This window comes from Atheta coriaria, unplaced genomic scaffold (genome assembly GCF_025399875.1).
Source record: "Atheta coriaria isolate IRGN ID8LTWV9N9 unplaced genomic scaffold, Caltech_Dcor_3.1 hic_scaffold_10_pilon, whole genome shotgun sequence".
Classification (NCBI taxonomy): Eukaryota; Metazoa; Arthropoda; class Insecta; order Coleoptera; family Staphylinidae; genus Dalotia; species Dalotia coriaria.
The window spans coordinates 8,100,158-8,123,943 of record NW_027045452.1 but is presented as its reverse complement, the minus strand read 5'-3'; the positions used below and the strand labels follow the sequence as shown (position 1 = coordinate 8,123,943).

Below are 23,786 nucleotides of genomic sequence, written 5' to 3'. Positions count from 1 at the left end.
AATGATAAGAAATGCATTCTTTTTCGAATTTCCCGCAGTACAAAGTGACACTGATATAAATCAATTTAGTTTAACCTGAAATCCCTTATCTGGAGCTTAAACTCCAGAAGCAAATGAAGTAAACTAACAAAACACATCCGCAAACTCTAATTAAGTTATAAATTGAGGTAGATAAGTTCTGTTCTATTTATAATCATCACTTACTACTCAAATTCATTTGCATTCATGTGAATTTTGTTCTGTATCAGTCAGAAATGATAAAAATTCATTGATTTCTCTTCATTATATTTCTAAAACCACAAAACTATAAACTTATACTCATAATACTTGTGGGAATGTTTCTGGTCAATATTAAATTACATTATTTAATATTCATATCATATTTCAGAAATGTGAAGTTGTGAAACCATTCATTTCTCACTCAACTCTACAAGATGAAGTGTATTCTGGTCTTTGACCATCTAAATGATGTTATCTACACAAAATACAACAAGAAGTTTGCTAAACATGTCAACACATTCGCAAAGACCCAAAAATTGGTGCCCACTGAGAGTCTGGACAGTAAACTACTAACAAATGTGATTGTGCAGATATTTTCACCTATTGTCACCTCACAGAGGATTATGAGTTGCCAATTTGGTAACTCATACACATCTATACAATGCCAAGATGGTATAAATATGACTTTCGAAGATGTAAGTAACTAATTTATACTTTTACATTGATTTTTCTAAGATTTTTATAAAAATTTGACTGAATTTTAGTATATGGGATACTTATTTGTGTGCATTGGACTTGAAGAAGTCAGTTCAATGAAGAGATCTCTGAATATCTGTGTGACAATGGTCAGGTTCATTTGTGGACCAAATGTTATCATGTAAGTTTAATTTTTGTGCCTTCCAAATGAAAAATTATAATTTTTTGTTGAAAGGTTGAAGAGTAACCCACAATTGGCATCTCTAGTCACAAAACTGCTTGATTCTTGGTCATTTCTACAGAGTAATGATCAAGCAATCTTTGTGGAAGCAGTAGAACAATTAATTGTCAACGCTGACACCAGCACAACTACTTTAGGAGTTCTACAAGAAGCTATTGAAAAACTACGGTGCCAAACCGAGTCGAACAAAAGTCACGCGTTAATTCTAGTCGAAAATAAGTTCCTTGCGTTATATTCTAGGTACGTACACATTTACATAACCTACAAATACTTTTAAAGCAAGGTTAAACTCACAAAATCTATCAAAATGCGTTTCTAACCTCAAATATTTATGTTTAGTCAAAATGCGAGCGATCTAGGACCTACCGACATAGTATTCCTCACACTTTTGTGCCAAACGCTTCAAAAACAAGAATGCGAATCGGATAAATCCGACAGTGAAGAAGAATTCTACAGTCCCAGCTCATCCCCGATAGCTTCCACACGTTCATTGGTCGAGGCGTTCGAACCAGAGCAACATTTAGATCTGATTAGTCACCAAGTGTTGCTAACAGGCGCAAATTACGAACCGAAATGTGTGCCGCATGCTGTGCATATAAAGAGGTTAACTGATGATGCAAATGGCGTCGGTGGCGTCCATCTTGTCATCCTGATGGAGACAGGATCTGCAACTTTAAGCACAGCTCTGTATAACACATTTTCGCACATTCATATCCTGCAAACCGTGCAGATTCAACGACAAGTTGATACTTTACGTCCTGCATTCGAGAATTTAGATGTTTCCGTGAAGAAACTCTGCGATAATTTGAAAAAATCGAAGAATAACGCGATTGAAAGTTGTTACAAGCAACTAGGAAAGATCTGGGAGCTTATGAAGAAGAAATACGTTGAATTCATCAAAGGTAGATCAATGGAAGCTCTACTGAGGGCAGAATCATGCACTCCGACACTTTTGGATTGTTTAAAAGAGATTCTTTCATTGACATCTTTTGATCACACGGTTTTAAAGTCTTCGCAGATTTATGTCAATGAAATTGCAGAGTCTGTCAAGGAAAAACTAGCGAACTACAGTGAATTCTTCAAGGTTAAAGCAATGCGCAACTTTTCTCTTGGATCATATCCTTTTTCATACGCCATTTTTGTTTGTTTGTAACTTGGCTTGAAAGTTTTGGCCTTAATCGCATTGATTACTAGTGATTCCCTAACGATCAATAAGTATCTGGAGGAGTTTCCCGGACTGGTGCATTTTGTCTACATCGATCGCAGTTCGCATCGCGTGACCACGCCGAGTTTGGATTTTAATTCCGAACAAACTAATACTTTGACCAAAAGCAAGGTTAGGAACATTTTTATAGCAATTTTAAGTAAAAATAACTAAATTTCTCACTAGATTTGGTCGATGATTAACTTCTCACGTGCGCATCTACAAGAAGGACACTTATCCCTGATGTGGAAGGATACAACATTCAACTACGCGTATTTTCTGTGGTTTGAAGACACTTCCGGGGCGCCATTGAAACCAACAGTGTTTCCTACGCACGCTTCGAAAGTTTTACCCCAGCCTGGTATTATCTGCGGTGATTTCTATCAGTAAGTTGGTAATACTGCGTTGCCAATGGCAACCGTTGTTATGTCACATTGGTTGCCTATATAACTTATATTTTACACAGGAAATTGAAAGAATTGTGCTTTCCGAAGATGTCGCCGCATAAAATCCGCTGCTACGAGTTATTCTGCATACATTTGGGTCTTGCGACGTCAACTTGCGTGTTGGAACATACCCGGCGCTTAGCTGCGACTATCTGGGAGCTGCGTGGACATCCAAATCATCCGATGGACTTACTTTAATTAAATTAAATTATTATTAATATTCTTAAGCTTTGTGGTAGATAACGCGTATTATTACATTCCGCTTATGATCTAGTCAATATCTAATCCAAATATAGTCGTTTGTGATGCAAAAACTCGAATATATTACGATTACAACATAAAGGTTACAAAGGCACACCGCGTTTGGTTCAATTTTGCACGGAAAGCAAACTTATATTAACTTTTCCGGCTTGAATTACGCGTGACTCTTGGACTGTCCAGGTTTGTACTTGGTTTCTTGTCCTTTTCGATTTGTTCATCTTCTGCTTTTTCCTTAACTTCTTCTTTGCTGTCTTCTTTTTTAATTTTTACATCACCAGCAGATCGCAAACTTCTTCTCGGTTTTATACTCATCGAAGTTGAAGTTAGGTTAGATCTGGTTTTCACTGGTGTTTCCGGTGTACCTAATAAATCCTCCAGTGATTCATCATTATCCAAAGTATTCAACTTTGTCCGTAATTCTCGTACTCTTTGCTCTAAATTATGCATTTCTTCCTCGGAGGTTTTCATCTGTTCAACTGTCCGAGCAATTCGCTCATCTAACGCTGTTTCTATGCAACTTACAGTCGCATATCCATGAATTTTCTTTGGTAAACCACGCACGATTTCCCGGAAAATCGTCGAACAAGCTTCGGGTTTCTTATAAACATCATGCGGATCTTTTAAGTTAGCAATGTGCATCGGCAGCGGTTGATACGCAGACATATGATACCGAATAAACGTTTGTGAAAAAATATGCTTCTCGTCATTATCAGCGCCAGCGCGTGCAGTTAACAAACACCATGTGAAATGCTCAGGTGCTTGCGGCATGAAATACATAGCCAATTGTTTCATAACAATTTTTTCACGCAATGTTAATTTAAAAGAAGAAATGCGTTTGAATTTGTACCAGGAAACAACGTGATCCTTTTTATCGCCGAGTAGGGTGTCCAGTTTGTTTGGATCTATCTTGCCAGCATTATCGAAGAAGTGACCAAGGCGTGGGCAGGGAAATACTGAATTGATTTTGATTGTGTGCTCGATTGTCACCACATCTTGATCATTGTCAGTAATTGTACGTTTTTCATTGCGGATTATCTCACCCAAGAGAAATCCTTCCTAAAAACATTAAAAATTATGAATAATAATACAAATATTGTAAATTTATTTGATAAATACTTGGTCATGATCATTTCGAACATTCTCATACAAAAGCAGAGAGAATGCAGTGCCTGACACATTAACAAACACGCTCATTTTGTTACTAATAATATAATTTAATGTTACACACTATATTTATTAATAATTACTGCTTTTAAACACTTATTCACTACTCATTACACTTTTTATTTTGTGATAAGGTTAAGATATCCTACTTTATCTGCAGTGGGGGCATTTTCATTGTCATGGCAACCCTGCATCCATTTACAAATCAATTTATTTAAAAATGTTTTAAAAAACTCCACAAAACTATGGTAAATCACCCTTAAACATTTATAACAATATAAATAACTTGTTTTTCTTTTTGTTTAATGAAAATCATCACAGTGTGCCTCGAAATTCACCTGACATCACTGTCGAAATGTCGGAATAATCATCAGATAGAGCAGGAGTGATCTTGAAATAAATTGAACAGTGTGCAGTTGAATCCGACATTCTGTTATCGTAGTCCACAGCGTGCATAGCCAGGGAGTAAACACGGTGTGTATATAATATTCTAAGGTCATGAACAATTAAATAATCGCATGGCTAATGTCCATTTTTTGCTTGTAGAAATTTTAGATTGATCAAAATGGCGGTACCCAAACTCAAATTGAATGCTGGCATTGAAATTCCACAATTGGGACTTGGCACGTGGAAGGTATGCAAATTATTCATTACATGTTTAAAAAATAATCAATAATCATGTGTTTTGTTGCATTTTTTCAATTTTTTTGTATGAAAAATGTTACCGAATGTAAAAAGTAACTTAAATATGTTACAAAAACACTTTTCTGATAAAACACTATCATGCTATGTCATGTTATGAACTAAAGTGGTTGATAAAACAAAATTTTTCCAATTTGGGTCAAAATATTACATAATATCCAATTTTTCTCCATTAGTCAAAGCCTGGTGAAGTTACCCAAGCTGTAAAAGACGCCATTGACGTCGGTTACCGTCACATCGACGGTGCCCACATTTACCTCAACGAAAAAGAAGTCGGGGCCGCTCTAGACGCCAAATTCAAAGATGGTACCGTCAAACGTGAGGACGTTTTCATCACCAGCAAGTTATGGAACACCTTCCACAGCCCCGACTTAGTCGAACCAGCTTGTCGCAACACCCTTGCTGATCTAGGTCTGGAATACCTCGACCTCTACCTTATCCACTGGCCATTCGGTTTCAAAGAAGGCACTGATGAATTACTCCCCACGAATGATGATGGTACCGACGCCGCTTCCGACGTAGACTACGTGGATACCTGGAAAGCAATGGAGGAACTCGTCTCCAAAGGCCTGTGCCGCGCCATTGGTGTATCCAACTTTAACCAGAGCCAAATTGAACGTATCCTGGCGGTGGCGAAGATTGTCCCTGCAATGAACCAGATTGAATGCCACGCTTATCTTAACCAGAGTGAATTGAGCAAGTATTGCGCCTCCAAGGGTATTACCATCACAGCTTACAGTCCTCTGGGATCTCCTGATCGTCCATATGCTAAACCCGGTGAGCCTGCGCTGTTGGAAGACCCGAAATTGCAGGAAATTGCTGATAAGTACAAGAAGAGTATTGCGCAAGTCCTGCTGAGGTACCAGCTGGATCGTGGACATGTTGTCATCCCGAAGAGTGTGACCAAAACACGCATTGCTGAAAATTTCAACATCTTAGATTTTAAACTCACTGATGAGGATCTGGCGACTGTGAATGGTTTTGATCGTAATTGGCGTGTGTGCCCGATGACAGGGTAAGAAGAATTCAAGTAATAATTTAATTTCAATCAAAAATTAATGTTTTTTTTGTTTTCAGATCTGCTGCACATCCTCATTACCCTTTCTAAGGAATTCTAAGGATGAAATGCAATATTTAATTGAATGTAACATTCAAATATAAATCAATTCGTGATTTTATCCATTTTGTTTGATTGTGTTATGTAATTTTGTCCTTGAGACAAGATGAGAGTTGTTTGATTATCGTAATCAGTCCAGTTCCGCATTTTTTAATGTTTTATCAGAAGTGTAGCAGGTTCTGGCAACACTGTGTTATTTTCCTGCTGAAATATGTGTTTTTTGTAGATGTAGATGTAGATGTAGAGGAAAGTTATGAAACATGATGTAAATGTAAAACATTCATTTCATAATATGAATCAATATTGGTATAACACCACAACCAATACAAACAATTAACGAAATTGTTTCACTGCGTTTGCGCTCCCTGCTCCTGCTACAACCAGCAAGAATACAGCATACAGCTGTAGAGTTATAAATTCCTGCTGTGTGGCATCAAAAACCGGCATTTGAAGGTTGTTTCTCCACTGCATCACATCAACATCAACAGCATGTAAGTCCAACATCATACATTTCAATTAATTGAATGCAAACAGCGACATAAGTGTTTGCCAGATTAGGATAATCGTTATATCAATTACTGCCGCTGTTATTTTCCACTTTGTTTGTGTTTGCATTGACTAGTCTATGATTTATTCTCTATTCGCACACTGGTTGTACATTACGAGTGAATTGAACCTAACATTGCATAATATTTCATCTCATCTCATAATAAGTAAACATCAAAAGCACTCACTGATAACAAATTTCTATATAAGTAGATCCTCTGCTAGAAACTCATAAGTGGTGTTTTTAGATTCAACTAAAATGGCTGTTCCAAGCATCAAACTGAACTCTGGCGCTGAAATCCCACAATTGGGTCTTGGTACATGGAAATCGAAGCCTGGTGAAGTGTGCAATGCAGTGAAAGATGCCATTGACATTGGTTACCGACACATTGACTGCGCCCACATCTACCAAAACGAAAAAGAAGTCGGTGAAGGTCTTCAGACAAAGTTAAAAGATGGAACAGTCACACGTTCAGATCTTTTCATCACCAGTAAACTGTGGAATACATTCCACAGTCCACAATTGGTCGAAGGTGCTTGTAGAAAGACCTTGGCTGACCTTGGACTTGAATATCTCGACCTCTACCTAATCCACTGGCCAGTGGGTTATCAGGAAGGCGGTGAGCTGTTCCCTCTGAAACCAGACAACACCGCAATCGCATCCGATGTTGATTATGTTGACACATGGCTAGCGATGGAACAACTGGTATCCAAAGGTTTATGCCGTTCTATTGGCGTGTCTAACTTCAATAAGAAACAAATCGAACGTGTCCTGGCCGCTGGAAAGATTGTCCCTGCTGTTAACCAAGTGGAATGCCACGCATATCTCACCCAGCATAAACTAAGCGCATTCTGTGCTTCCAAAGGCATTGTCCTCACAGCTTACAGTCCTCTAGGATCTCCAGATCGTCCATGGGCCAAACCCGAAGAACCTGTCCTGCTGGAAGACCCGAAACTGAAAGAAATCGCTAATAAGTACAAGAAGAGCACCGCGCAGGTCCTGCTCAGGTATCAAATGGAGCGTGGGCATGTTGTGATCCCAAAAAGCGTCACCAAATCCCGAATTGCTGAAAACTTTGATATTTTGAACTTTAAACTCACACCTGCGGATGTTGCAATCATCGATGGCTTCGATCGCAATTATCGTATTTGCCCAATGACACCGTGAGTAATTTATTATTCAGATATTGATTGATATCTAATCGTGTTTTGCATTTTTAGTTCGTTTGGACATGTTCATCATCCGTTTGAGAACGATGAGTATTGATTATGCATTATTTAAAAGTTAATAAATCAACCTGAACATAACCTGTGTGTTTATAACATACAACATAACCTCATTCAGCTTCTATTGGTTCTTTATTCTAATATTTCTGCGACAAATCAAAGATTTAGTTATTAACTGCTTATAATTCTACACGGATAGGTGGATACTCCATGATTTTCTGTTGTACGCACTCTTTGAATGCATTCAAATCAGAATCCTCGTTACGGTATGTTATGTCCAGGTAAATATTTAGTTTGTCCCTCCACTGACCAAAGAAGCTCTCCTTCATTAAATCGAATTTGATTTGATGTGCGTGCATTTCTATTTCTGCCGTCTCGATCAAACCTCTTATCTCATCCAACTGATCCCATCCTTTCACGAAACAATCATCGTCATCCACATGACAGTTGACTACAGCATTCTGGGTTTCGCCCGCACGTTCTTCCAAATCACTCAAAGTCGTCTCGAATTTGGCGTAGATCCTTCCGAATTCACTCCACATTGTCCTCTTCAAAGCTATCACACTAGCGTTGTAATGCATTGTCATAAAGAAGCGGTCATTGGAGAACTCTTGATAACACGCGTTGATATCCACATCGATTTCATCAGCCTCTTCATGCATTGCCACAACTTGTCGATTGGCTTGCAAGTCCTGATCCCTCATCAGCATGTTCAGTGATTTCTCATAAGCGGCGGTCTCGGTTTGGATGTTTAATGCGTTTGCTTCGTAGGCGCTAATACTATCGAAGTAGTCAGGCATTGCATCGAATAATTTCTTTATGAGTGAGTTGGATTTTTTAACTCTTTGTGATAATTTAGTGCTGGTTGTTGAGGCATCAGTAAACTACAATAAAATTGATTAATTTGCTTAGTTTAATGTAAAATTTGTAATTACCTGTAGCAGGATGAATGCACAAAGGCAGAGAATGAGTTTGGAAGGCGTCATGATGAAATTTGAACTTGATAATAGACAATAGATGCATTTATAAACATTTTAATCTAAAAATTGCGATAAAATTTCGTATTATCTGTGACTCACTCATTTTAACACGTTGACGCCGGCGCGGTTTTGCCCGGCGGCCCAAGCACATTTCGCAGACTTGCGGAATGCGCAGGCGCACGTTCAAAGTTCGGGGCATGATCGTGCTTCTCCGCGCGCGCACACGACTGAACGAAACTATATAGAATACAGGGCAAGTCGCATGATTTGTGAAATTGTGAAATTTCGTGGAATTTGTAGAAGGGGCCGGTTAACATGTTGACGCCGGCGCATCGGGCGGCGTTTGAGCGTTATCAGCTCGCTCGAGTTGATGCAGCTGGTGGTTTATGCTTTGCTTCGGCACGAAACGATTGTTTTGGCTGGTGCTTTGGTGCTTTGAATTTGCAACTTACACTAACATTCAGTTCATTGAATTATTTGTTTCGTCGTATTTGTTTCCATTTTTTTTTATATTAGGTCACGCCGGCGTCAACGTGTTAAGTGTACGGCACGTACTTAATACTACCCTGCAGACTTGCACATAACAATAAAGCCGACCCTGCACACATAAAACACTACCGTAACATCCTGTATATAACCTGAAAAATAAAATTCCCACCGGTGGGTCACGCCGGCGTCAACGTGTTTTAATCTATGATTCATTATTTTATCTTGATTATGATGCATTTTCAATAGATTTCATCACATATTTAACGAATTGATTGCTTATGGAATATTCCTAATCATATTTAACACATAACCTAACTCTAACCTCAAATAAAACCTAAAATAATATTATTATAGGGGAAGGTAGCCTAAGTTGGACCACCACGATATCCGCGGACTGTTGATGTTTTTGCAAAAATAGACAGGCCCCTTGTTTTACTCGTATTTATAAACAATTGATTCAACTATTTGAGTTAAAACTTGCCGCGTGCTTTCGTCGTGACAACAACTTTGTGTATTCTTGATTATCAAATCTATTATAACGACGTAAGTGCATAAGCTGTCAAGCTGTTTAAACGTTAGATTTCACAATTATTATTATATCATCAGAAAGCATATTTATTTATCTATAATTTATAATATTAATTTGGAGAGGTTTTGTTATATTAAGATTGTTGTTGATCATTATATATAAATTCTTCAAGTTGCCCAAGTTGGACCAAAGACAGGCACCGGGGATTTAACAGGGAAAACGTATATCATTTTTTCGACCTCCTAGAAAAGCTTGTGGACGAGCACAACTCTTCGAAATGATCCAATGTATGAAATGCCGCACTTTGGTTTAAACAAAATGTGCTTGTGTTAGAGCTAAAACTAAAATTTACTATTGTGTCAATTGCCGTTAAAAAAGCATGGTCCAATTTAGGAAACCGCGCGGTCCAATTTAAGAAACCGGTTTCTTAATTTGGACCAAAAACAAATTTTTTTTAAATTGAAATTTGAGGGGTATAAATATAATTTTTACTTAAATCAAAAATATCATTTTGTAGGTAAGCTTTGTAGGTTACTTTTCCGCTACTTAATTTTTATTGACAGTTTATATGTGGCTCTATAAATCAAAAAATATAAAAATGGTCCAAATATGGCTACTTTCCCCTACATTGTTTTGACGGCGTTGTACATTATTAAGATAAAAATTTCATATTACCTGTGATTATGATGCATTTTCAATAGATTTCATCACATATTCAACGAATTGATTGCCAATGGAACATTCCTAACCTTATTTAACTCATAATCTAACTCATAACCTAACTCTAACCTCAAATAAAACCTAAAATAATATCATTATGCATTGTTTTGACGGCGTTGTACATCCAAGGCCTCTCTCATCACTACAAATAGCCCACACGAATACGCCGTCGACTGTCCACCATAAATACTCGCATCGAGAGGAACAGAGGAAGGGTTTCCCGCGGGTTTCAGCGCCGGGACGAGATCGCCACTCGCGAACCACGACGACACCGAGGCACAACGACACCGAAACGGGTTTTACACCGCAACGCGCCTAATTTCCACCCACACACTCAAAATTAATAAAAATTAACAAAAAAATAAAAACAAAACCGAAACAATAATAGTTAATGTGAATAGGAATGAGTTTCGTGCGTAGTTTCCTCGGTAAAATGGCGACCGAACAAGACGACGTGTGTAAGGACGAAGAAAAGGACGACGAGGACGATGTGAGCACGGCCACATCAACGGATTCAGCGGATACTGGAATATATAATGTTAACAGCGATGTGGAGACGGCATCTTTGGATGCTGATTGTTCAGCAATTTCGAACTTTTTTGGATATTGGTAAGTAAAAAACACTTAAATATCTAATATTACGCGTGTTACAACGTTTTATGCGTGAACGTTCACCAGAAAAACAGACAAAACGCTATTTTTATAAAGTTTCACACCGTAAAGCATATCCTGCGTGTTCGTGAAAGTTCAAGTTTAATAATAGGACGTCGTGGATTAAATAAATAAATTCTAGCGGTTATTATTTCTGTCTTTATGTAAAACTGCGTCAAAACGACAAAATTATACACTTACGATGTACATTTGCCAAATGATGCGTATTTTTATATAAAAAACACGCAAATTGTCTCAGAAACAACACAAAACTTAATTTTTGATATGAAAAATACGAAATAATCGTTTATTTGATGAATTTTACGATGTTTAAAGTAGTGAATCTATTTATTCATCGAATTGATTTGGCAATCTGCGCGACCACATTGCTAGATCAATCTTCTTCGCGTTTTTTTTCTCGTCGACGCGCTCTGAATACTCGAATCCTCCTCGCGTGGTTGGCACGCGTCGATAATCCGTCTATTAGCACATCCAAATATAAGCTGCGCGCGATAAATTAACGGCGGGCGCGCGAAAAAGTGGCAAATTGCACGTCGACCGAGTAATTATGTGAAGGACGTGTTACAATGACTATTAACACACTATTTTGACACTACCTAACCGTATTCTCTGGTGAACTTGAAGGGGATTATGAGTTTTACTAGGATTAAGCTCAGAAAAAATAGTAAATAACGTAACAAACGTTTTTTTAGTCATGGACGACATGAAGGTGTCATTGTTTTCTTTGGTGTCTATCCAAATGAGATCATACGAAAAGATTACGGAGGTAATTTGCGAAACTAGTGCAAAATTGAGGTTATAATTAGATTTTTGAATTATTTGTTTAATAAATTAAGAATAGATGGTTTCAAGGCCAAGTGCACTTTGGTTTTAGTTGTGCAGTGGATAAAAGTTTCGAAATTTGTTATATTTATACATCAACTTGGTGTTGAACAGCTGTAGGTTGATTTTTTTCTTGGCAAATCTGTTTTATTTCAGCCGCAAATTGTTTTATTTATTAATTTTGAGTGCAGCTGTGTATGCCTAATAAATTTACATCTTTATAGTCAATTAATTTGATATTTTGTGAGGCAACATAATAGGTTATGTTATGTTAGGTTATGTATGATTTAAAACAGTTGGTATATCCGAAGACATGCGGAAGTATTCATTTGCTTCGCCCGAATTCGAGTTATTTCTTGCCGGCGCACCGATTTAGGCGTCGAGTTAAATTTAAAATCATTTGAGGACGCCGGGCGTCTTTTCCAACCGCCGCTCCTTCCTGACTCTTTTGTTGCTCGTGTTCGTGTTCGTGTTCGCACATTATGCGTGGCAGTAGAGCGACGCCATCGAGCAAACTATGTCACAAACACATCCAGTACAAACTAAAAAACAAATCGACCGTCTACATTCCTCCAATTTGTATTTAAAACCAGTAAAAACATCATACTTTCAATTATAACCTAAAATTACGTAATTACAACAATAAAATGGCTGCCGGATGTAATACTAAACAAGATGGTGGGCAAAGTGAAGATATTGAGCAGGATGATAAAAAAGATCAACTGATTAAGATTGTAATTGAGTTATCTTTGATGGATGAAACAAATACAGTGCGTTCCAAGTGTTTCCTGCACCTAAATTTGGATTTGAAAGAGTTGGAGAGTAAACACTCGTTGGATTTCGATGTGGAAGTGTGTAGGCAACTTGTGCCGCACGTGGCGTTCTTTCTACGGGGAAAATGCGCCGCAAATCGGATTGTTTTGGAAATGTATTTACGAAATTTGTGTTTTGGTGAAGCAATCTGAGTACAGAACAACAATAAATGCATTTATGACTTGTTAGAGTGTGTATTATATTGTTTTATATGAGAAAAAGTATTATTTTATTTAATTATGTAGAATAAATCGAATAAAACCGTTATTTTAGAGGTTATGAAGCTATTTTTGGCGGTTTAAAGATAATTTTAGTTGATTTGCGTCTACGCGTGTGGTTTTCATAAACAATATGTGCAATATTACACATTTTCTAAATTATAACTGCCAGAGTGCATAAAATATAAGAATTTGTAGCATAAACTTAATATTTTCGAAATTTACGCGATATATTCGCACTCAATACCAAAAAGATTAAAAACAGTTTATTTTCTTTGGCAACATGTCCGAAAAATAGGTTAATATTAATAAAACACAGTAAAAAGTTATCCTACACATTATTTGTTGTCTTTAATTACATCAGGTGGTAATTGCAGTTAGTGACATCGTAAATTTAACCAAATGCGCAGTTGAAATATCACCGGAGACGATTGGCAAGTAATTAGCTAGTCGATGAAAGCAAATCGCTCGGGCACTCGAATTGCACCCACACCTACTTGTTGCAATAAGTAGATAGATACTAAAAATACACAGGAAGGTGATTTTCTTGACCTATCTGTAAATTTATCCTTGTATAAAGTATAAGTTTATTTTATTGTATTAAAATAATAACGTTTTGCTTTAATTTTGTTTTGGACATGTACCTAGCGACATCTATGTAGAAATAGTTTAAATTTAAGTATCAAAAAGTGTTTGTGACATGTTTAAAATGATTAATGATTAAAAGTCGTAATTTTATGAGGCGTAAACACAAATGTATTACGTTTCTATGAATTCCATCCAACGAAAAGCGTAGTACGAGTATTTTGACGTCGTGTTGACTATTTCGGTATACAAAGACCTAATTATAACCTAGTTTATGAAACGCTCAAAATAACTGTCACATTTAATCCCATTTTTGCCAAACTCATTTTGTTTTACAACTGAAACACAAACATCGCAATAAAATTGAAGTTTTTCATCAACAAACAATGAAATAATTAATTTTAAGTGTTTTTGACTCTGTCACGAAGAAAAATTGTTCTTCCGGTAATTTTGTCTGCCGTAAAAAGGTTATTGAACACAGACTTGAAAGGTGATGCGTGCAAAGTGCATGTTTTTTTCCGTCTGTCAACTTTTGGCACGCATGCACGCCTTTTATGCGTTTATCCTGTCATGCACGACAAACTTCAGAAGTATTTCACATGAAAGTGAAATTATAAATCGTCAGACATTAATTTCATGGGACGTGGACCACAAAAACACTTTTTAGAACAAAAAATTACATTTTAATCAGATTTAACCTCAAAAAGACATTTGATGCATAACCTAGTGTGATGTTGGTTGCCTATAGTTAAAAATAAAATTTTTATAATTTTAGTAGTAAAAATGCGGTTATTGAATTTGCAACGTGTCTAATTGATTGAGCATGACTTAATTTAATTTATTTAGAGTGTTGTGAGTAAAAATACTCAGCATATCCACAGCTTAAAGCACTCTGATGTCTGATGTCTTATGCATTTTGCACGAGGAAAAACAAACGCGCGCCGGACGCAAAACATAAAGAATCGTAAAGTTATAAAGCTATAAATATATTCACGAATGTGTGCGTGCATGCACGTCAGTTGTGCGTCTACGACCTGCACGCGTATTTCACTCCTGCCTCCAAGCACGCCCAACGCAGCAGGAAAAGAAAATTCGCTTGAAATAAATACTCACTCAGTGTGCAAATTGCTTTCAAACCCACAACACCACAATAACTCAATCCTCAACGAAACCAATTTAATGTGCATTTAATTATAATTAAATTAAATTCGAAAAAAAAACTTTTAAAAAATGTTCAGTTTCTTTTCGCGTGGTAAAAAGAAGGTGGATGTGAACGCGAACGACCTACCCCAAAACCAACCAACACAAAACACATCCCCACACATCTTCACGCCGTTTTTCCAAGTGACAACGTCAGTGGTTCCCAACGCAAGCGGAAATTTAAGCACAAATTCAAATTCCGAAAGGAAAACCGAGCCGACCCAGAATTCCACTCCTGTCGCACCTTTCATAACCGATGCTAGTTGTACGCCTAGCGATGGAATTGGCAATGGGATTGTGAAAATGTGTAAAAATAAAACCGAAGCGCCCGCCGTCGGCAGTTGCAGCGAGAGCGGCGCGAGCAAAACGACCGCGACCACCGTCGACGCGGTGGTCGACTCGAACGATAACTGCCACACAGCCACCCCCGGCGGCGTTCGCACCACCTCCGGCACGACAATGAGTAGTGTTAAACCCGCTGGGCATGGTACCATCGCCATCTCGCCGCGTATTCCCACCCCGAACGCATCGCGACGAAATTCGGCCGTTACACCCACACCAACGCCACCCGAAAGTCCACGCATCGTCGAAGTCTATGGCGATTGCAATGGATTTCCACACTTTCCAAATCACACAAATGGTGCAACGAATAGAGGTTTACCGGAAGCGCCACCGAGATTACGAATTAAAACTAACGAGACGACTGTGGCAGCCACGGAAGACGAAAGACAATCAAAGTAATTTGCTTTAAAATGCCGCCATTTTGTTTTTTATACATGAATTGAATATTTTTGTATCGTGCGTTGGCGATTGAGTCATGTGTAGCGATTGACGCGCGAAAGCGAATATTTTTAGCACAATTTCAAGTATTTTGTATACTTTAACGCATTTAGTTATTTCGGGAAGTTTTCATTCACTTGCAACTTAATTAACGTGTAACCTTGGTTGCAGGAAGAATTTGGTGAATCAAGAAGCGAAATTCCAAAGTCAACTTAACGACTTGTCGAAACAATTGGTGGCACGCGATGCAGAGGCGAATAAATTGCGTTTTCAGATGGAGGAACTGCAGAGGGATGTTTTTGCTAAAAGTGCTGGCATGGATCGTACGTTACCCAAAATTTTTAAAATCAAAAATTGGTAATTTTTTTTTTATTTTAGGGCTACAAGCTGAACTGCAAGCAGCCCACAAAGAATCTGAGTATGTGAAGTTACGAATTAAGAATCTCGAACAGGATCTGCAGGATTACCGACAAAAAATGGTAATTTGTCTGAGGAAATTGCCAGGAAAACAGGTAATGGTGATTCACAACAAAAAATGAATCAGTGTGTGATTTTTATGCCAAAATCTCTCTATTCTAGAAAATTTCGAAGAGTCAGAAGCGGTCGCTAGCAGTAAAATCTCAGCGTTGGAGAATATAATTCGTGAGTTACGCGAGAAAATCGCCAATCTTGAGTCGCAGATTAAAGATCTCCAAGCTGAGAAGCAAGCGTTGGTTGCCCAACACGCCAGTATCCTTCTCGAACGCGATAAAGAGAAGAAACAAGTCGAATTACAACTTGAAGAATCTATAAAACAGAAAAACCTGGTGCAAGCAAAATGGCAGTCGGAATTCGAAAAACTACGAACTGTTAACCTCCTAAAAGAACAAAGTTTACTAGATGATTTCGAGTGGAAGTTGCGTGAGGTCCACAAGGGTTGTAAAAATAAACTAGATGAAAAAGAACGTAGTTTAGAACAACGACTCAAGGAAGCTTATCGGGACGCAGAGGTGAAGATGACCATTGCTCAACAGATGATGGACGAAGTGAAACATCTCCGGGCTTGTAAAGATGAAGTGCAGACATTGAAGGGACAAAGTGTGGAGCATGAGAAAGCAATGAAGGAGTTGATAGATAAGCAAGCGGATATGAAAGCCAGTGAGGAGGGTTTAAAGGAAGAAGCAAAAAAATTGAGGAGATTGATTGATATGGAGAAGGAGAATCTGCAACATATGCAAAGGGTGCATCATCAGGAGATGACCGATAAGGAAAGATGGCTGCAGACGACGCTACAGGAGAAAAAGACTGAGATTGCCGAGTATTGGGAGGAGCGGCTCCTGCATGAAATCGGCAGGTTGAAATATGAACTTGAACAGTTGTATCTCGAAGAGAAGAATGATGCCGTCATGGACGTCAAGACCAAAAAAGAAGAAGAGTTTGAACTTGCGAAGAAACAATGGGAGTTTAAAATTAGTGAATGTCTTAAAGAGGTTAAGTTATTTTTAATAAAAATAAACATAACCATATTTAACCTCAAAATATTTATAGATAAAATGCTTAAAACGGACATTAGATGAAAAAGAAGCGTATTACCAGAATGAAATGATGACGCAGCAGACGAATGCCGATCGGGAAATCTTCGAATTTCGTCGCATCATGGATAAAATCGACAATGCGCACCACGAAAGATTCGAAAAGTTAAGCATGGACCACGAACTAGAAATAGGTAAGCGGTAGTTTTAGTTCGAACCAGAAACAATGATGGGATGCGCTCTCGAAATTAGTGACATTTGCCAAAAACCCAAAATAAACACACGAATGTGGCGCAATTGCACAGAATGCGAGGTAATTTACTGGCATAACTTTCAGAAAAACTCGTCGCGCAGCATAAGGATAAGCTGGCTGAGGTGGACATGTCCTACAAGAATCAGACGTCCACGTTGCGCGCCAGCCTCATCCTTCTCAAGGACCAAATGGAGAAGGAAGCGCAACAACAAATTAACGAACTCATCGAACAGCATCGTTCGCAATTGGGTAGGAAATACAACATAACCTTAAAATAATTTTTTTTTAATTTGAGTTTTGTTTGATGGTGGTAGATACACAATGGGCGAATTTAGTGCATCAAAAATCCGAGGCCATCAAACTGTTGGAACAAGACTACGTGCAAAAGATTCGAACGCTCGAAGAACAATTCTACACGCAACAGAAATCGCACGAATCGCGCGAAATCGAGCTACTGAAAACAATCGACTCGCTCAAGAATGAAATCACTAGTAAGGAGTCGACCATGGACGATATGCAGAGCAATGTGGACACGCTGGAGGGCGGTGTACAGGTGCTCAACCAGGAGATCGCTCAGCAGAACGAGCAGTTGATGAGGAATCGACGCGATGCCGATCAGAAAATAAGGTTAGTGCCCGGCACACGTATTCTAACCAACATAACAAGATCGCCATTTTGTTTAAGCGGATACACGCTGGTCGCGTACCCGACGCTTTCGTACCTCTTTGCCGACTCGGCCCTCATTACACTCACCTTCGCCTTGATATCCTTGCTACTTTTCTTACACAAATAAAAAAACGAACAGATAAAGACTACAGATATATACACATCAGTTGTGTGTGTGTGTAGTGCTGTGATTGGTGCATTTAGTTAATATGGTATCCCTTAAGATGACCCGAGTCCTTACTTCCTTACAGAGGTCTCCAGGACGTTCTCATGAAGCTGCAGGCGCTAGCCGATCAGGAACGCGAAGAGTTCCAATCCAAGTTGACGCAACAGCAGAAACAATCACAGCAACAGATTGATCATCTGCAGAAGAAGGTTCTGACGCTCACCAAATTGTAAGACATCTTAAACCTAACCTATAAAAACAAAATAAAACATTCATCAAAATAAATTTAGATTTGAAGAAGTAAGAACACGTTATGAACGTCGTGAAGCACGTCAGGAAGATTTGAATCTCATCGCCGACCTGCGACAGGTGATCGCCGAGCAGGAGAAGGACCTCGCATGCATCAACGAAGAGAAGCGTTACTTCCAGATGCAGCTGATGAATCTCCAGCGTGAGACAGAGGCGAGCTACGGGGATGACGACGACGAATTCGCCGATACGGACGACTTCCAGCCGCAGCCGGATTATACCGTGTCATTTCCGGGCGATTCACCGGAATCAAAACCGCTCCCTGCATGCCGCCCCCGCCGCGCCCCAAACTCACCGGTGGCACCATTAATTTAGCCATACCGCCAACGATACCCGAATGTGATGATTGTGAAGACGAAGAAGACTCCTAAAACATCTTCACATTGATTTTCTGTATGAATGTATAATGTATGTGTGACCAGACGCGTCTGGTGCGATTAACTTATATTGTAATTTATAATTACGAGTTTATACTGTAAGCGTTTCATCTTGTACTTAGAAATTATTATTATTAAATATGTATAAAAGTAAAAGATGGAGTTTAGGATTTAAAATTTGCGCCGTTTCAAAATATCCGGCTTCCAGTGGATTGGATGAGAATCTTCAGTGGCGGAATCGTCTTCCTTGTAGATTTTGATGGTTTTGTCAGCTTCAGTCGTGATTAATCTTGATCCGGAATGGTCGAAAGTCATTGAAAATATTCCAGCTTCACTGTCCATCGAACCAGGTTGCACTGGAGCCTATATAAACAATAAAATAAGTTAAAATTAAGTGAAAAAGCTTTAAATTGAGGTTATGTACTTGTAAACGTTGGAAGTTATATCCGGTACGCCAATCCCAAAACTGTAGAGTACCATTATCACCGCCTGAGACAAGAACACCTTCTGGATTAACCGCTAGACAATTAAGGATGGCATTGTGACCAGACAAATTCTGAATGAATTTTCCATCCGGACACTTCCATTGTTTGATATTATCAGGTGATCCTGATGCAAACATGTATAAAGTGGGATGAAAAACAAGACTACGGACGCTTTTCTTGTGATTTGTTAATGTGCACATTGATTTCCCAGCTGCAAGATCCCACAGCCTGATTGTGGTATCATGTGAGCCAGTAATAACTTGCGGTTCGGCCGCCTGTGCAATCACACTAGCAACAGTATGAGTATGACCTGTTAAAGTGTGTACGTTTGCTTTGTACGCATATCCCATACACGTGCAGTTGAATCCCTACCGGCTGAAAGTAACACGTCGATTGTGGGATGCAAAGCGAGTGAATACACAGCGGATAAGTGGCCGTGATAATGACGAATAACTTTGTTGTATTCGAGATCCCAGCATTTTACTTGCCGGTCCTCGCCACAACTGAAGAGATACGGATGGCGGGTGCTCACTGCTAATCCACGGACTGTGCTCACATGCCCTGTGAGGGATACCTTTAGTTGGCCGGTTGCCAAGTCCCAGATTTTGATTATTCTGTCAGCGGCACCAGTTGCAAACCACTGAAAAATCAATAAAATTTTATTTTTTGTTGTAATTTAATTTTAATTTAGTTTTAATCTAGTGGATATTTATTTACCTCATTGCCTGGTTCAACTGTACAGCATCTAACCCATCCTAAATGTCCTGAAATAACTCGGTAAAGCTTCCAGGGTGCATGCCACTTTGGTTTTGGCATCACACTTGCCCTCTTCATCAGACTTTGGCCCTGGGCGTTTTGTCCAGGCAAGGGTGTCTTTGTAGCAATTGTTGTTGTTGTATATGGGACTACAGCTTCAGTGTTCTCGGCAATCGTACCTGGTGGTGGAGGATTGGGTCCTGCTTCTACATCATGCAGTTGTTTCATTGCTTTCATCTTCTTTATATCATCAAAGACTAAACCGTAACTGTCACGGGCTTTAATCAACCGTCGAATTGCTTCCCTGAAGAGAATATTTAATTGAAACGATGTTAAACGTTTTGTTGTTGGGTGGTTTACTTACGCTTTTTCATCTACGGCCGGTAATTGTCCCTGATTAGAGAGGAACATGTCGTGGGAACGTTTTAAAGATCGAAACACCAACGTGTGTACTGAGTGTCTTTGCACTTCTTCAATCATTTTGTGTTAATTGATTAAAAGTTGTAAAATCAGAACTCAAAACATGAGCATCACAACAAACATAACCTCACACTTGAATTTAATTTTCGGTCGAAAGACAGGGCCGAACTATTTTCGTAAAATATTTTTGCTCGAACAACAGGGTCGCACTTATTTTGTAAAATTATTTCGGGTCGAATTGAATTAAAATTTTCAATTGCAATTATTTCGTAAATTAAAAGAAAAGAGCTACAATAAAAAGTTACTAAAATAATCGATGTAGAATTAAATTGTCTATCAGAAACTGAAAACAGAATTTTAAAATTCCAACTTTTAATTTTTAACATTTCTAATTAAAAGATTAAATCCTAATTATCTCGACAACTAAAAGAGCTAGAAAAAAAAGAACTACATATTCTTAATCCTTGAAAAATTCTCAACAAGATGGCATTATTATTGAAAAATGTTAAAAATGGCAAAAAAAATTTTTAAAGAAAAGATTTTGTTATAAAAAAGGCAAAAGATTTCTCTTTTTTATGTTAAAAATTAAAAGTTGGAATTTTGAAATTTTGTTTTCGGTTCCTGATAGAAAATTTAATGCTACATCGATTATTTAAATAACTTTTTTTGCTAACATTAGCTGTTTAGGCCCTATTTGCAATTTTATTGAAAACTGCATTCGACATAAAAAACGGAAATGTTTTGCCTTTTTTATGATGAAATCTTTTATTTCAGCAAATGCCACTTTTGAAATAATTGGAATATTGAAATTCTGATTTCGGATTCTGAAAGTAGATTAAATTCTGAACCAGAAACCAGTAACACATTTAAAGATTAAGGCCTTATTGGCCTTTGAAAATCAATTTTTCTCTTTAAATTGCGAATAGGGCCTAATCGGTCACAGTTAGGCAAAAACTTTACTTAAATAATCGATGCAGAATTAAATTGTCTATATGAATCCGAAATCAAAATTAAAAAATTCCTTAATTATAGCAATAATTTAAAAAATAACCTAAAAACAGAGATAAAAATGGGGTAGATTCAAGCAGAAGCCCTTTTTATTTGCAGGAAATAAAATAAAATATAAATTCAATTACTTTATTTAAGTAGTATTTTGTTATCAGACTAATTGTTTAGATAATAATCACATTTATTGTCAGATATTTTTCATTGTTATTATAAAAAAAAGATTTTCAACAAAAATGAATAAAATTGTTTATTTTCAAGTCTAGAATAAAATTTACAATAAAATGCCGTATTTACAATGTGCCCTATTTCTTTAGACTTGAAGCATATTTCAGTCTTGATAAACTATGTGGATCCTTACGAAGTGGAGTAGTGGACAGCCTTCTTTCTGTTAGGGCCGAAACCCTTGATGGTGGTGCACCAGCAGAACGCGTTGCCAGGGAACTAGTCGGTGGTCTAATCTGTGTAGGCTGAAATGGTTTATTTCATAATAAATTCTACAATGCTACACCAATTGAAGCAAATAAAACTCACCGTTCGTAGCTTAGACTTCAATGCCTGCAAATTTGACTGCACAGGTTGAAGAACATTCTTCTTAAATGTAATGGAAACATTAGAACCACTTGGTTTCTTGACCTTGCTTTCTTCCGGCTTGACAATCACAGCTCCTTTCTTCTTCTTCGGTGTGGGTTTGAGTGTACTAGTATTTTCTTTAGTTTTGGTCACATTCAGATCATTTCCTAGATGATTTCGACTGCTATTCATGGCCAATGGGCTAACTTTAATGTCAGAAACGCGTTTGTGGAGATAAGCAGTCTTTATAAATGTAGAATTAACGTCGTTGTCCAGGGCGTCTTTTGCTAAGTTAATTATTTTCATAAGAGTATCAGAGATTTTGTTGGGTTGAATGATGGGGCTTGAGGTTGGCACGTTTGTCATGCTCACGTTGATTTCAACTTCATTGGCAGGCTTCGGAGACATTGCTTCCTTTGTTTCTTTTAATTTGTTTATATCAGATGATTCAGGCAATACTTTCGCATCATTCAATTCTGTAGCGTTATCTTGTTCAGTTGTTGATATCACAAGAGTTTTTGCATCAACTTTGGCGGAAAATCCGAGTAACTCCGCGAAAACTTTTAGGTCTTCCATTTGTACCTTCTATAGCGATGAGAAATTACTTAATGATTAATGTGTTTATTTATTATTTGTTGATAATTAAACTTACATTTTCTGTTTTATCGTCAGATTTATTCAACCATCCGGAGATTTTCTCGCGCAACGCGAGCACGTGGTCAGCAGTCGACATGTTGAATCTTCTCAAGGACCGTACAATGGAAGCAACTGGAATCGACTGAACATGAATAAAATACGGCCAGTTCGATATTCAGTTCTTATCAAGAAATATCGGAACACAAATATAGGTCAAAACATGTTTCTTGTTATTGTGTGTGTGGTGATGTGCAAATAGATATTATAATATATATTGATTCTTTAATAAATGAAAAGTTAGGAAACCTGAATAGAGTTTAAAATGTTCATTTATTTCTTAAATATTCTAATTAATACCATTTTTATTATAAATTATATTTCTTATATAAACAATAAAATTATTTAAAATTACCTAAACCATAAGTCTGATAACTAAATACTACTAAAATAAAGTGTTCGAAATTACATTTTCTTTAATTTTCGGTAATAAAATAAAGAAAAGTTCGTAAAATAGTCTCTGCGATTTGTACCTATGTATCTCTTTTAGTTGACGAGATATTCGCGATTGAAACAAATCGTCAAAAATTGAAAAATGTCACTTTTTAGCACTTTTAGTCGCGTTTTTCGACACTTTACTGTTGGAAATATAATTATTTTATATTTTTATCTGATAGAGAATTTTCCAATCTTTCATAATCAACAATTCGTTGGTAGCTATCCCTTTTAGTTTAAGAGCTATGAATTTTTGAAAATCGTCGAAAAAAAGTATCAAGCACCCCCCCTTGCCCATTTTTTTCTTATGACTCAAAATTTCATCTCTCTGATTTCGATTTTAACTAGTCTATCTTGTAGAGAATGTTTCGTAGATTAAAAATCTACGATTTGGCCTTCCTATCTCTTTTAGTTTACGAGATATTCGCGAATGAAAAAAATCGTCAAAAATTGAAAAATGTCACTTTTTAGTACTTTTAGTCGCGTTTTTCAACCTTTTCCTGAAGGAAATATAATTATTTTATATTTTTATCTGATAGAGAATCTTCCAATCTTTCATAATCAAAAATTCGTTGGTAGCTATCTCTTTTAGTTTAAGAGATATGAATTTTTGAAAATCGTCGAAAAAAAGTATCAAGCACCCCCCCTTGCCCATTTTTTTCTTATGACTCAAAATTTCATCTCTCTGATTTCGATTTTAACTAGTCTATCTTGTAGAGAATGTT

The 23,786-nt window shown here is 37.5% G+C and overlaps 8 protein-coding genes across 10 annotated transcripts; 4 read left to right on the top strand and 4 right to left on the bottom strand.

Annotated features, from left to right (window-relative positions):
* The first annotated feature begins 27 nt into the window (after positions 1-27).
* Positions 28-2,901, top strand: HPS1 (Hermansky-Pudlak syndrome 1 protein). 2 transcript variants are annotated; one of them, XM_065313394.1, is made up of 8 exons: positions 28-167; positions 389-695; positions 765-877; positions 932-1,177; positions 1,277-2,053; positions 2,153-2,273; positions 2,328-2,527; positions 2,608-2,901. In XM_065313394.1, exons 2-8 carry the CDS (start codon positions 435-437, stop codon positions 2,783-2,785), a joined length of 1,896 nt encoding a protein of 631 aa, XP_065169466.1. In that variant the 5' UTR covers positions 28-167; positions 389-434; the 3' UTR covers positions 2,786-2,901. The 2 variants fall into 2 exon arrangements, with proteins under 2 accessions (XP_065169466.1, XP_065169465.1); XM_065313393.1 differs by having other exon boundaries at positions 29-167; positions 2,129-2,273.
* LOC135800240 (BRISC complex subunit FAM175B-like) lies at positions 2,887-4,334 on the bottom strand. The gene is made up of 2 exons (XM_065313408.1): positions 3,965-4,334; positions 2,887-3,904 (listed from the first exon to the last, which is right to left on the bottom strand). Exons 1-2 carry the CDS (start codon positions 4,040-4,042, stop codon positions 2,984-2,986), a joined length of 999 nt encoding a protein of 332 aa, XP_065169480.1. The 5' UTR covers positions 4,043-4,334; the 3' UTR covers positions 2,887-2,983.
* Positions 4,335-4,348: 14 nt separating this feature from the next.
* Positions 4,349-5,892, top strand: LOC135800241 (aldo-keto reductase family 1 member B1-like). The gene is made up of 4 exons (XM_065313409.1): positions 4,349-4,486; positions 4,559-4,646; positions 4,891-5,729; positions 5,792-5,892. Exons 2-4 carry the CDS (start codon positions 4,578-4,580, stop codon positions 5,820-5,822), a joined length of 939 nt encoding a protein of 312 aa, XP_065169481.1. The 5' UTR covers positions 4,349-4,486; positions 4,559-4,577; the 3' UTR covers positions 5,823-5,892.
* Positions 5,893-6,078: 186 nt separating this feature from the next.
* Positions 6,079-7,685, top strand: LOC135800238 (aldo-keto reductase family 1 member B1-like). Of its 2 annotated transcripts, none has more exons than XM_065313406.1 (3): positions 6,079-6,322; positions 6,626-7,541; positions 7,599-7,685. In XM_065313406.1, the coding sequence occupies exons 2-3, from the start codon at positions 6,637-6,639 to the stop codon at positions 7,642-7,644; spliced, it is 951 nt and encodes a 316-aa protein (XP_065169478.1). In that variant the 5' UTR covers positions 6,079-6,322; positions 6,626-6,636; the 3' UTR covers positions 7,645-7,685. The 2 variants fall into 2 exon arrangements, with proteins under 2 accessions (XP_065169478.1, XP_065169477.1); XM_065313405.1 differs by lacking the exon at positions 6,079-6,322 and adding an exon at positions 6,526-6,544.
* Positions 7,686-7,717: 32 nt separating this feature from the next.
* Positions 7,718-8,701, bottom strand: LOC135800245 (uncharacterized). Its single transcript, XM_065313415.1, has 2 exons — positions 8,540-8,701; positions 7,718-8,488 (listed from the first exon to the last, which is right to left on the bottom strand). Exons 1-2 carry the CDS (start codon positions 8,588-8,590, stop codon positions 7,784-7,786), a joined length of 756 nt encoding a protein of 251 aa, XP_065169487.1. The 5' UTR covers positions 8,591-8,701; the 3' UTR covers positions 7,718-7,783.
* Positions 8,702-14,545: 5,844 nt separating this feature from the next.
* Positions 14,546-18,850, top strand: LOC135800228 (paramyosin). The gene is given in 10 exon segments (XM_065313389.1): positions 14,546-15,369; positions 15,584-15,735; positions 15,791-15,880; positions 15,883-15,924; positions 15,992-16,881; positions 16,940-17,117; positions 17,261-17,425; positions 17,491-17,803; positions 18,094-18,237; positions 18,299-18,850. Coding segments are annotated over 10 exon segments (3,015 nt in total). The 5' UTR covers positions 14,546-14,662; the 3' UTR covers positions 18,633-18,850.
* Positions 18,800-20,502, bottom strand: LOC135800233 (pleiotropic regulator 1-like). Its single transcript, XM_065313400.1, is given in 5 exon segments — positions 18,800-19,057; positions 19,119-19,510; positions 19,513-19,819; positions 19,897-20,239; positions 20,300-20,502. Coding segments are annotated over 5 exon segments (1,350 nt in total). The 5' UTR covers positions 20,416-20,502; the 3' UTR covers positions 18,800-18,865.
* Positions 20,503-21,597: 1,095 nt separating this feature from the next.
* On the bottom strand, positions 21,598-22,725 carry LOC135800792 (uncharacterized). The gene is made up of 3 exons (XM_065314113.1): positions 22,586-22,725; positions 21,895-22,518; positions 21,598-21,830 (listed from the first exon to the last, which is right to left on the bottom strand). The coding sequence occupies exons 1-3, from the start codon at positions 22,664-22,666 to the stop codon at positions 21,666-21,668; spliced, it is 870 nt and encodes a 289-aa protein (XP_065170185.1). The 5' UTR covers positions 22,667-22,725; the 3' UTR covers positions 21,598-21,665.
* Between the last annotated feature and the right edge of the window lie 1,061 nt (positions 22,726-23,786).

Excerpts from the sequence above, each read along its gene's own strand:
- LOC135800241 (XM_065313409.1), top strand. The coding sequence starts at position 4,578 with ATGGCGGTACCCAAACTCAAATTGAATGCTGGCATTGAAATTCCACAA. Across the intron at positions 4,647-4,890 it reads TGGGACTTGGCACGTGGAAG|TCAAAGCCTGGTGAAGTTAC; the intron begins GTATGCAAATTA and ends TTTCTCCATTAG. Across the intron at positions 5,730-5,791 it reads CGTGTGTGCCCGATGACAGG|ATCTGCTGCACATCCTCATT; the intron begins GTAAGAAGAATT and ends TTTTGTTTTCAG.
- LOC135800238 (XM_065313406.1), top strand. The coding sequence starts at position 6,637 with ATGGCTGTTCCAAGCATCAAACTGAACTCTGGCGCTGAAATCCCACAA. Across the intron at positions 7,542-7,598 it reads CGTATTTGCCCAATGACACC|TTCGTTTGGACATGTTCATC; the intron begins GTGAGTAATTTA and ends TTGCATTTTTAG.
- LOC135800245 (XM_065313415.1), bottom strand. The coding sequence starts at position 8,590 with ATGACGCCTTCCAAACTCATTCTCTGCCTTTGTGCATTCATCCTGCTA. Across the intron at positions 8,489-8,539 it reads GTGCATTCATCCTGCTACAG|TTTACTGATGCCTCAACAAC; the intron begins GTAATTACAAAT and ends ATTTTATTGTAG.
- HPS1 (XM_065313393.1), top strand. The coding sequence starts at position 435 with ATGAAGTGTATTCTGGTCTTTGACCATCTAAATGATGTTATCTACACA. Across the intron at positions 1,178-1,276 it reads TTCCTTGCGTTATATTCTAG|TCAAAATGCGAGCGATCTAG; the intron begins GTACGTACACAT and ends ATTTATGTTTAG. Across the intron at positions 2,274-2,327 it reads ATACTTTGACCAAAAGCAAG|ATTTGGTCGATGATTAACTT; the intron begins GTTAGGAACATT and ends ATTTCTCACTAG.
- LOC135800240 (XM_065313408.1), bottom strand. The coding sequence starts at position 4,042 with ATGAGCGTGTTTGTTAATGTGTCAGGCACTGCATTCTCTCTGCTTTTG. Across the intron at positions 3,905-3,964 it reads TTCGAAATGATCATGACCAA|GAAGGATTTCTCTTGGGTGA; the intron begins GTATTTATCAAA and ends TAATGTTTTTAG.
- LOC135800792 (XM_065314113.1), bottom strand. The coding sequence starts at position 22,666 with ATGTCGACTGCTGACCACGTGCTCGCGTTGCGCGAGAAAATCTCCGGA. Across the intron at positions 22,519-22,585 it reads CTGACGATAAAACAGAAAAT|AAGGTACAAATGGAAGACCT; the intron begins GTAAGTTTAATT and ends TCATCGCTATAG. Across the intron at positions 21,831-21,894 it reads TGAAGTCTAAGCTACGAACG|CCTACACAGATTAGACCACC; the intron begins GTGAGTTTTATT and ends AAACCATTTCAG.